At 60.8% G+C, this 11,609-nt stretch overlaps 1 protein-coding gene across 1 annotated transcript; it reads left to right on the forward strand.

Moving 5' to 3' along the window:
- Positions 1-3,639: 3,639 nt before the first annotated feature.
- On the forward strand, positions 3,640-11,556 carry ERFE (erythroferrone; the record flags this gene model as incomplete). The annotated part of the gene is made up of 8 exons (XM_079130408.1): positions 3,640-3,816; positions 4,886-5,008; positions 5,890-6,013; positions 6,584-6,834; positions 6,907-7,015; positions 7,098-7,196; positions 7,566-8,022; positions 8,761-11,556. 8 exons carry the CDS (start codon positions 3,640-3,642, stop codon positions 8,783-8,785), a joined length of 1,365 nt encoding a protein of 454 aa, XP_078986534.1. The 3' UTR covers positions 8,786-11,556.
- Between the last annotated feature and the right edge of the window lie 53 nt (positions 11,557-11,609).

Genomic DNA, 11,609 nt, shown 5'->3' on the forward strand with positions numbered 1-11,609 from the left:
CCCCACCCCTGAGCCAGGGCTGTCCAGGGGGATGGGCAGGGCAGGACTCTTCCTGTGCCCCACCTTCCCCTGAGAGGATGCTGCAAGGGGAGCCCAATCCTGGGCCAGGCTGTCGCACCTGGGGCTAGTGTACCAGCAGGCCTTACCAGCACCGTAACTGATAGGACTTGGGCCCGTGATGTCACTAGGATTTTTCCCTGTTTGGGAAAATAACTGTTTCACATGGCAAAGGCTCCCGTCCCCGGGCTGGCCTCTTGTGCCTGGGGCTCCCCACTGTGGAAGGGAATGACTTCAGGGAGCATCTGAAGGATCGTGCCCCCTCATCCCCACAGGGCCCTGTGTGGGATGATAGAACTGGCACGGGTCGGGTCACACCCCCACCTTGGGCCACACAGGGAAGCCCCTGCGGGGAAGGGTGCCCTGTGGGAGACCTGTTCCTGGGAGACCTGTTCCAGGAAGACGCCCCACCTGCCTCGCAGCCTCAGCCCCGCGAGAACTCAGGCCTCACACCAAGTAGAGGAGGGAGACCCCCAGGGACTGTGAAGAAATGGCCACACCCACTGGAAAAGTGGGCCTGCTCCCCACTGAAAGCCCAGCACTGGCCCTGGGCTGTGCACATTGGGCAAGTGGGCCACCTCTTTGGACTAGTCCACGATCCTGGAAAAGCTTTTCCAGAAACAGGAAGGTACCGTGCATGCACAGAGTCCCATCCCCAGGCGGAGCTCCTCCACCAGCAGACAGCAGGCTTTGGCAAGAATGCCAGGGGCCCTGGTCCGTGGTCCCCCTGAGTACGGGGAACAGAACCCCCCCGACTGGCCTCACAGGGGCGTGAGCCCCAGCACGCCCAGACCCTCGCCAGGCTCCACAAGCTGTGGCCCCCGCAGCAGAAGCGAGAGCTGGCCTGGGCACTGCCCGGTCCTCCAAGGGTACACCAGCTGCACCCTCCGTCCCATGTGTGGATGTGGGAGCCGAAGTCCTCGCTGTGATGAATCTGCCACAAGTCTCCAGATGAAGCAAACTGGACCTTTCGCAGAGTGCACGTCCACAGGCCAGTGCTTCTCAGACGTGTCCTTGAGCTCTGTCATTTCTAGAGGAATTTATATTTTTTCATTCCGTTGGTAATCTTTGAAGAAATTGGGTGTCAGCTTTTAAAGACGGAACTTGTTGGGGGCTGTGTTATGTTGGCGGCGCTGGGATGGCGCCTGATCACATCGGCAGCGAGGAGGTTAATAGACATAAGCACACTCAGGTGATTTTCTCGTCCACGCACACAATGTGTGCGCATGTGTTCTCGAGCACTAATTGCCTGCTCAGAGCGTCTGGCCTAATCTTACGTGGCCCTGCTCTCCGCCGCCTGGAGGTGATATAATTGTAGGCGGAGCGAGACAGAGACACAGCAGCCGTTAGCAGAAAAGCAGTAGAAGAAGACACACACGCGGCAGGAGCTAGTAGGGACATCAGCAGCCAGAAGAAAGGAAAAACACGCACGGCAGCAGCGAGTAGGGGCAGCGGCAGAAGGCAGATCGCGGAACGGAGAACTGAGAAGCATCACTAGGGCACAGGGTGGACGTACCCTTAGTTCACAGGATGCAGGACTTTAAGGCGTAGCAAGTCTCTTCCTCTAAGCTCTAAGCAAAGCCTGTCCTTCTCTCAAGGTCTCTCCTAAGCAAAGTCTCTCTTTCTCTCTGATAAGCGGGCTCTCTCTCTCTCTCCTCTCAAAGCAAGTAAACCTCATTTCCTCTGTCCTCTATAAACAAGCGAGAAAGCAGCGCACTAAAGAGAAAGATAGAAGGGCCTCAGTTTCCACTCCACCACCCATAAGACCCGTGCAAGTTGTTGCTGCAGGTGGTGACAAATATCCACGGATTTGGAACCACAAAGAGCCAGCGACAGAACTTCCCCGTTTTTGGTCCTAACTAGCCAGGGACCTGAGAGGACAAATTCTCAGGGCAGGAGGGTGTTCTCTTGAGCCTGTCCCCAGGAAAGAGAGGCGGAATCCCCGGGGCCACCGACCCTGAGGTGCCTGTTCTCGTAGACTGCAGTGTTTACTGTCTGTCCACCTCCTGGCACTAAGCCAGCCAGGTGGACTACAGCCGCCAGAGAAGGTGGCAGAGACTGAGGAGCAACTGCAGCCCGCCCGGGCTGGGCAGAGCACCACCTGCCTGATTTCCGGCATCTCTCAGTGCTTGGTCCACACTCCCCTTGGGATGGGGAGGATCCTCTCCGGGCACAGACTTGCTCCTCAGGCCAGGTGGCCGCCATTCCCCTGGGTGATGGCAGAGGGCACATGCCAGCTGGGCCTGCCCGACTGTCAAAATGCACGGGTGCGCAGGGATCCAGGCTGCTGCGCTCACAGCCTTTATCTCCCAGAGACCAGGCTCTGTCCTGTGAGCCCCCCAGAGGCTGTCGGGGTGCCCTGCTCGGACTCCGGTGCTTGGTAGACAGTGGGCAGCTTGGCCACCGGTCCAGCCTGCCCCCCCAACACCTGGCCACAGCATAACAGGGGTCACTCCTCAGCCTGGGCCCTGCCCCCCAGTTCAGTGCACCTGCGCTCGGGGCGCCTGCCTGGAAATGTGCCAGGAGCCCGGCCCGACGTGCTCAGCCGGTCGCGGAGGCTGGGCCGCGGGGCGCCTGGGTCCCTGTGGAGGACCTGCGGGACGGGCTGGGGAGGAAGGCGGGCAGCGCCGACGGCCGGGGCTGGGCGGGGCGCGGCTCCCGCGTTATAGGGCCCGGCCCGCCGCCCCGCCGAGCGCCTGCTGCTCCTGTGCGCCCGCCTGCTGGCCACTGCCGCCGCCCGGGGCTGAGCTGCCCGCCCGCCGGTAAGACGCGCCAGCACTGCCCCACGGCGCCCGGCTCGCCGCAAGCCGGTGCCCCCGGGCAGCCCCGGCCTGGTTTCGGGTGTTCTTTGGCTTAAAATGCTCCTCGGCTAGGGCTGCGGTGTAGCTCGGGGCAGAGCGCGCGCCTGGGTACCGCCACCAAAAAGAAAAAAGGCTGCTAGGCCAGCGAAGGGCTCAGGAAGGACCAGGCTGAGTGCTAGGTCAGTGACCTGCGTCTGGTCAGAGTGGGAGGAAGCCCCTGTCCGTGAAAGGGTGAGCACTGCCGAGGGGTCCCTGCCCGGGGACAGCAGGTCGGGCCCAGCATGGTCTCCTTGCGTCTTTTGGCTTTTTGGCCTGTGGTGTGGGACGTCGGAAGCCCTGCGGCCCCTTCCTCCCGAGGCTGTAGAGACTGAAATGCTGGGGTGAGGACGTGGCCACAGGCTGGGAAGGCAGGGTGGTGGCCCTTCATGGGAGCCCTCCGGGTGGTGAGGGTACCCAGGGTCTCTGGACTGAAGATGCTGTGGGGCCTCACACAGGGCAGCCTCAGGCCAGACCCTCTGTCCTCAGTATCCCACTTAGGACCATGGATAGCCAAGAAGGGAACCCCTAGGGAAGGCCGGAGACGGCAGCCAGCTCTGGGGGCCTCTGTTGGGGCCTCTGCAGAGCCCTTCCTCCCTGGATGAAGTCAAATACCCTCAGGCAGTGGGAGGCCAGATGTCAGGGCCACTGGGAGGCAGAGAGGGGGCTAGGGGCTTCCATGTGGGGTTTTGACCTCAGATCTCCGTGGGGGGCTGTGTGTCACCAGACCGCCCTCCCTTGCACTATGGAGGTTCCAAGGCTCCTTTCTGAGCAAGTCCTCATGGCTGGAGGACTCAGTGGTCAGGGAAGCTGCCCAACCCCCACCAGCACTGCTGCAGGACAACTCCTTGGGCCCCAGATAGCACTTCCTCCAAACCAGCGGGAGCCCAAGTCCATCCACAGGCCACGTCCCAGTGAGAGGGTAGGCCCAACACACCCACCCTGGCCTAAGTGGGAGATCCGGTGCCACGAGGAAACCATTAGGCTATGCAGAGGACTCTCCAGCAACCCTCAGCCCTGCAGATGGGGTGATGGTGCTGAGGGAGGCACTCCAGCCTCCATCTACCTGAGCTTCCTCCAGCACCCTAGCCTCTATCTTCCCAGCTCAGCAGCCTGGCCCGTGAGGTGGTTGGCAAGCTCCCAGAGGAAGGCCTGGGGTCCCTGCAGAGCGGTGGGAACCCATAGGCTAGGACGTGGCGGCTAGGTCTGTGCTTGACAAAAGGGCCTGGCCAGCTCTGGAGCCTGGGGTCCTTCCACCAGCCACTGGAGCCCCATGACCTCATCTGAGCCCTTTTGGGCCGTTTCCTTCCCAGGTGGCAGTCCTACCTAGAGCCCGAGGGCCCAAGGCTCACTGCCCAGCAGGCCAGAGCCTTTCCCAGGAAGCCAGTTCCTCCCAGGCTTTGCTCCAGTGAGACCCGTCAGGGGCCGCACGTGCAGAAGTGGATATTTCTGGAAGTGCTGTTGTCCTTGCTTGGGTCAGAGGCCGGGAGTCACCATCTTCCTTGCCCTCTGCCTTGTACCTGGCAGCAGCCCTGAGGCCAGCATTGCTTCCCTGGAACTTCCGTGTGCAGTGGAGGAGAGACAGCAGCGTCTGCCGCAGTGGGGGTTCCTCGTTATCGGTTGCCTCTTCCCGAGCACCAGTGGGTGCTGGTGCTGATCCTCCTGGTGACTGTTGGGGACAGTATGATTGTCCCAGTTCATGTGGAGGAAAGACTGGACGAGCCTGGCAGCCCGCATGCCGACTCACACCCGCAGCAGAGCCCCGCCTGCACCAGGGCCTGCTTCTCCCTCCGGTGCAGTCTGGGCTGTGGGGCCACATGATCCCTAAGAGCTGTCCTCCATGGGTCAGGAGAGGGGCAGGGCTGGGCTGCCCCTGAGAGCACACGGACAAGGCCATGGTGCGAAGGCAGTGCTGCACACGGTCACCTACCAGGCACGCCTGAGAAGGCACCAGGCAAGGGGACCAACCTGCTGGGCTGGCTGTGTTGCAGGAGTCCACCACGGAGCGAGCACACAGCATCGACCCCAGGGATGCCTGGATGCTCTTTGTCAGGCAGAGTGACAAGGGCGTCAATGGTAAGAGGAAGAGCAGGGGCAAGGCCGGGAGGCTGAAGGTGAGTAGCCCTGACCCTCGCCTCTGGTGTGAGCCCACCTCCAAGACCACGCACCTGGGCAGGAATACAGAGGAAGTCCGTGCCAGGCCCAGTGAGCCCTGAGCTAGGGGCCTGGTTCTAAGCACTTACCCAACACTCCTGTATGCTGGGCCCCTCTTCTGACCCCTCTGTATCCTGGACAGGGAGCCTTGCCCAACTGTGTGGTGCATGCTGGAGAGGCCTCTGCTGGTCCTGCTCTCACTCAGCCCTGGGCCTGCTAGGCTGGGACCTGGCGTTTGGCTGGTGGCTTGCTTCTGCTTTCCCAAAGAGGGCTGTATTCCCCATGACCAGGAGCTCCGGGTCAGGGATGTGCTGCCCACACCGGGTGTCACTGTCCAGGCAAAGCCAGCCTTGCTGTGCCTGAGTATGGAATGCCAGCTCTGCCAGCTCTGGTGTGCAGAGAGGCTGTTAGACTGTCACCGTGGCCTCACTCACCACCCTCCCCTTTGGAATCACCTGGCCCTGCCCCAAACATCTCCATTCAGCAAATGTCCACCCTTCTGTGCTGGGTCTTGACCTAGGCCAGTGTGGGCTTTTGAAGGCCCTGGACCCCAGCACTCAGTACACAGCCAGGTGCAGTGGGGATTTTTGTTGGCTGACTTGAGTCTAGTGCCAGGCACTCCAGGAATACCAGCGGCAGGGGTGGCCACCCCCAGCCAGTCCCACACCCCTATCCAAGGCCGGTCTTGAAGTTGAGCAGGGCTTATAGCTTTTGCTGGCTGCTGGCATAAGAGCGTTTAAGAGCCCACAACTGCCGGGGAGCTCTCCTGCCTGCCTGTCCGTGGCAGGAGCTGGCACAGGGGATGGCGTGCACAGCGCCCAGCTGCCCAGTTCCCTCTTGATACATCCTCACAGCCGAGGTTCCCTTCCAGCTTGGCCTGCCTGGGCCCCTGGGGCCCCTGGGGCCCCCTGGTCCCTTCATCCCATCTGAGGCACTGCTGAAGGAGTTCCAGCTGCTGCTGAAAGGTAAGGACACCACCCTGGCCAGCCTGTGCACCAGGGTTTGGGCAGAGCCTGGCAGGGCGTCTGGTTGGGCAGAACTCAGCAACGCAGCCCTGAGGTGGCACCTGCCGGGCCCAGTCCAGGTGTGCCAGGGTGGGGGCTGGGGGCAGTGGCAAGGAGAAGGCTTCACAGGGGAAGATGGACCCCACCACTAAGTGCCGAGAAACAGCACCTGTCCTATAGCTGGGAGTCTGGAGTCCTGCCCAGGGGTTGTGGCTGCGGCCAGCCTGGCTCACATCACTTACTAGCACTGGTTTCCTTGCGATGACCTGAGCCTTTCCTTGCCGTTCAGTGTGCTGTTTGGTCTTAATACCACCTTCGGCGGCTGAAGAACTCCGTGATCTCCAGCACAGTGGCAGCAGTTGTTCATTTACACCCACTGCTTTCCAAAAGAGGCCAGGCTGGAGGAAAGGGCGGGTGCAGGATGCCCCTGCCCGATGGGAAGCCAAGTCTCCCCAGGCCCTGCGGTCGAGCAGGGACTCTAACCTCCCAGGCGGGCAGGCGGGGCGATGCCCACCGCTCGCTCTGTGCCAGGCGCAGTGTGGCGGCGTGAGCGCACGGAGCCCGGGCCCTGCGCGCGGAGTCCCGCTGAGCCGGCTGGCGCAAACCCCGCCCCGGGCTCCACTGAGGACGACAAGGAGGCAGGGGACGTGCTGGCGCTGCTGGCTGCGCCCCTGGCTCCAGGCCCCCGCGCGCCGCGTGTGGAGGCGGCCTTCCACTGTCGCCTGCGCGGGGACGCGGCGGTGCAGCGGCGCCAGCTGCACGAGCTCGGCGTCTACTACCTGGTGAGTCAGGTGCGTGGGCCGGGCAGGTGCGCAGGACCCAGCCCCCGGGATGACCGACCTTGCGCCCCGCAGCCCGACTCCAAGGGTGCCTTCCGCCGCGGCCTGGGCCTGAACCTGACCAGCGGCCAGTATACTGCGCCTGTGGCCGGCTTCTACCTTCTAGCTGCCACACTGCACGTGGGTGAGGCCTGGGGCCTGGGGGGCCACCCGCCACCCTGGCTTCCGCCGACGGTCAGTGTGACCACCACCTGTGCTCCTCGCAGAGCTAGCTGAGCAGCTGAGGCATGGGCCGCTGCGTCCCCGGGACCGCCTGCGCCTGCTCATCTGCATATCTGCATCCAGTCCCGCTGCCAGCGCAATGCGTGAGTGGGCCCTGTCTGAGCTCTGGGCGCACACTTGGCCTCCCCAGCGCCTGTCCTGACCCCTGCCAGCTCCAGGGACCCTCTCCTCCATGCCCACTGCCACAGTGGCCTGGCCTCCCCAGCCTACTCCTGCCCCCATCAGGGTACACCCCAGAGGCCTGGTCCTTCCCAGCCTCTGCCACCTTGTGCCCCCTCTTAACATCTGGGGGCTAGAGGGAGGCAATAGTGCTACCTCCTGAGTGGCCTTTCCTGGCCACCTGGAGGCCCCCTCAGTCACTGTCACACCCTACCCTGTGAACTTTCCCACCATGACATCCACTGCTTACTGCTGGTGTCTCCATCCATGCTGCATCTGGTCCATGAGGGCAGCCACAACCAGCTCCCTGTGCCCAGAACCAGGCCAAGGCACATGGCAGGTGCTCCGCACGCAGTGGGGAGAAGGTGCAGCACAGGTGATGTCCAGGAGTACTGACTTGGGGAACCCTGGGGTGACTGGCTGGAACCGGCTGTCACCTGCTGCCACACTCCCACCTCCATCTGTTCCCCCTCAGAGCCAGGCTCTGCTGCCCTTGCTTGGCCCAGCCTTGTCCTTCTTGGTAGTGGTGTGCATGTGGCTCTGGCTTCCTCCTGGAGACCTGGCTCCCACCCACCACTGTGAACAGGCCAGGATCAAGCACTTTGCTGGGCATGGTGACAGTGGCTGTGTGTCCTGTGGGTCAAGCTGGCCCTCAGAGCAGGCTGACCATGTCTGTCTTGGCCACAGCTCCCTGGAGGCTGTCGTGGGCCTGGAGAGCGGCAGTGAGCTTCTCACCGCTTCAGTAAACGGGTCCTATATCTGCAGGTGTGTGGGGCCGGCTGCTGCCTGGGTTAGAGCCACAGGTGAGGAACGTTGGCAGATGCTCAGGACCACTGGGTGCAGCACCCTTGGACACCAGGCCTGGGAGAGGCTCCAGGACATGCCCGAATGCCAGTGCAGGTCCAGGTGGAGCAGACCTTCAGGTCCTGATATCCCTCTAAGTCCACTCTTCCAAGGGGGCCTGGCCTCTTTATTTATTTTAATTAATTAATTAATTTATTTTTTTTCTTTTTGCAGTGCTGGGGATTGAACCCAGGGCCTTGTGCTAGCAAGGCAAGCACTCTACCAACTGAGCTATGTCCCCAGCCCGGCCTGGCCTCTTTAAACAGCCGAGTACTCGGGGACACCTGGCCCATGGCCACAGTGGAAGCCCTGGCTGTGGTCATTTCCTCCAGGAAGCCCTGAGCAGCAGTCGGCACTACAGGGATTTGCCAAGTGGTGGGGAATTAAGGGGCACACTCAAAGTGTGTGGAGTGTGGAGTGACAGTGCCTGACTCCCTGGGCTCCGAGCACCTGGTACTGCCAGGCAGCTCCAGGCCCGGCCCGAGACTTGCCCCGCAGCAGACAGACCTGCTAGACCCTTGAACCCCACATTTGCAGAACAATGGGGGAGCACTAGATGAGGTGCCAGAGGTGGTGGGCTCGAGTCCAAGGCCTGCGAGCACTTGCTGCGTGCCTGGGCAGGGTGCAGGCTGTTCACCCTGACAGGCATCCTTCCTTGCAGACGGGGTAGTACACATCCGTCTTCGTGGATGCTAGTGGCTCCTCCCTCACCGTGCGCAGTGGCTCCCACTTCAGGGCTGTTCTCCTGGGTGTATGAGTGGCTGCAGGCCCTTCCTCTCGCCAGGCGAATGGAGCAGAGGTTCAGATAGTTGGAAGGACAGTGACCCCCTCTGAGAGGAAGCACACCTGGAACTCTGCCCACACTGGCCCCTGCAGTTTGGCCTAGAGCTGGCCACCACAGGTGGGTCTGTGGGTGACACAGGCCAGTGGTCCTAGGCCCAGCAGTGACTTCAGGAAGCTCTTTTAGGAGTGGAAAGCCCTTCCAGGCTGTGACCTTGGAAACACCCAGCACGCCCAGGAGCACGTACTGTGTGCCTGCCGCAGAGCCAGCTCCCGTGTGGCCCCACGCAGCCTCAGCTTTCCTATCTTCCCATCTTTTTTAGCCTTCTCATGGCTGCAGAGAGCCCTGGCCAGGGACCCTGCACAGGGCTGATGGGTGCCAGAGGGAAGCCAGCCACACATCCTCGTTGCACACTGGGGAGCCAGTCTGTCTGGGTCAGCAACCTTGCCCACCACTCCCCTGTCCACTTGGGCTCCTGGACCTCCATGCCTCTCCCCCAGACATGCCTCTACCTGCTGTGAGCTTCAGGGCCCTGCCTGGCCTGCAGTGACCACTGAACCCAAGACCTACTGTGGACTCCTGGCATAGCTGCTTCAGGAACCAGAGGAATGCTGGGCAGCGACTTCCAGGGGGACAGTCCAGGCCTGGCTTCCAGTGGCTATTTCCACTTCTGATGTGTGCCAAGATTAACTCACAAGTCCTCCTTGTAGATGTCTTAGCAAATAGGAACTACACTCTGCCCCTGCAAACCTTTCAGACAAGGCCTCCCATGCTTACTGCAGAGGCCAGCTGGTCAACAAGACCCTTTCCCATCCCATGAGGGTCAGGCTCACTGCTAGAACTCCCACCTGTTGACAGATGGGAGAGAGCCTGCCAGCCCGTTCTGGGCAGGTGGACAGCTCCTGCTACCTGGGTGGTGTGGCCTTGCTGGGCCCAGCTGGCTCTGGGCTCACCTGGTGGTGAAGGAGAGATGGTCCTGAAGGTGGAGAAGACGCAGGGCCAACAGCCATGGCTTGCTTGAACACAACCTCCCAGTGTTTCCCAAGTGCAGGAAGAGGCCCCCAGAGTGACGGGGCCCTCACTGCCTGCTAAGGAAAAGCTGACCCAAACACACAGGTGGGAAGGGACCTGGTGCCACAGGACTCCAGGGGTACCCACGCCTGGGAGAGGTGACAATGGCCACAGTCACTCCAGGGCAGCTGGGCTGAATGACCCGTTTCCCTTGCCCACACTCCAAAATCAAACACCTCCAAGCCAGGCAGCCAAAGCATAGAGGTACAGGTGAATTGACCACTCTGTCTCCCACAGGCAGGCCTGGCCAGATTCTCAGTAGGACTTGTACCCACACTATCAGGAAGCACCAGGTTGGCCTGGGTCCCAACTCCCGTGCACTTTGATAAGGGGTGGTGGCCACACCCGTCTGGATTTCACTCCGTATCCAGCAGACGCAGATAGCTTGCAGAAGTGATCTTCCCTTGAAGGAGCCGCATATGCACATATTCTTTCAGTGTGAGCATGTTACACAATTTACTGAAGTGCTTATGGTGTAACGTTGCCAGGAAAGAAATATTTCTGTAACTGACATGTTAGTGTGTGACGTGACCACACAAGGCTATAAAAACAAAGGGTGGACCTGAGAGTCAGACTCTTGACCCTCAGTCCAGGCCACCAGGAGTGCTGAACTCCTAGGAGAGGCAGGTGGCTCCCAGCTGCAGGGTGGGCGGGGGCGCCCCTTGCAGGTAGGTGGCAGGGGAGGACCTTGCCAGGGACAGCAGGACCAAGTCTCACCCAGGAGATGGGCACTTAGAGACACTTGGGCCACAGTCTTCAGGGCACCTGTTTGCTACAGGAAGACATTTACCAAATAAACTGCTGACTCCCAGGTCCTGGCGTTCTGTTCTTCCTGATGCTACCATCCAGTGTCCCAGTCCCCAAGCAGAAATGGATACCTGGTTCTCAGCACTGTGGGTGCACACTGAGGTACCTGCAGCATTGGTAGCCAGTTTACCACCAGGACTGATGGGCTGGTAAGATGTGTGCACTGGGTGTGGCCAGTGAGCCCCACAGACCAGGCAAACAACATCCTGGGCCAAACACTCACATAGATCCAAGAGCTGCTTCATTAAAAAAAAAAAAAAAAAAAAAAAAAATCATTACAGTTCAGTGTTTGCGTAGGCTGACCTTTGATCTGTTCCTCACCTTGCACAAGGTCCCTCTGGGCTGCTATTTTGAGTGTCTACCTTGAGCCACACACAGCCCAATGCTTCACTGTCCTAAGACCTGCTAGGGCCTGCAAAGGCCATACTGGACAGCACATGATGAGCTATGCACCTTTTAGACCCAGGAGAGCCAAACTATGACCTGCTAAACCAGAGCCTTCAGCCAGGTCACTTCTGTAGCAGGGAGATGGAGCAGACTGAACTGTTACTCCTGGGAGCTGGTGGGGCAGGGCCCCTGCGGGACGGCCTGGGTAGGCGTCTAGTGCTGGTCAAGCCCCGGCTCCTGTATCATGTTTAACACTGTCTGTACAGAAAATGGAATGGAGCCAGAGGGTTCCAAAAGCCTCATTCTGGTCCTAGCCTCATCCCTAACCAGTACACTGGCCCTGTGGGGGCATCAGGAGGCTGAAGGAGCACAGCAAGAGGGACACGAACTATAGGAAATGACACAGCCAGCAGCGTGTGGTCTTGGTGAGCCAGCCCGGGTGCCCACA

Source organism: Sciurus vulgaris (genome assembly GCF_902686455.1).
Source record: "Sciurus vulgaris genome assembly, chromosome: 3".
NCBI classification, from domain to species: Eukaryota; Metazoa; Chordata; class Mammalia; order Rodentia; family Sciuridae; genus Sciurus; species Sciurus vulgaris.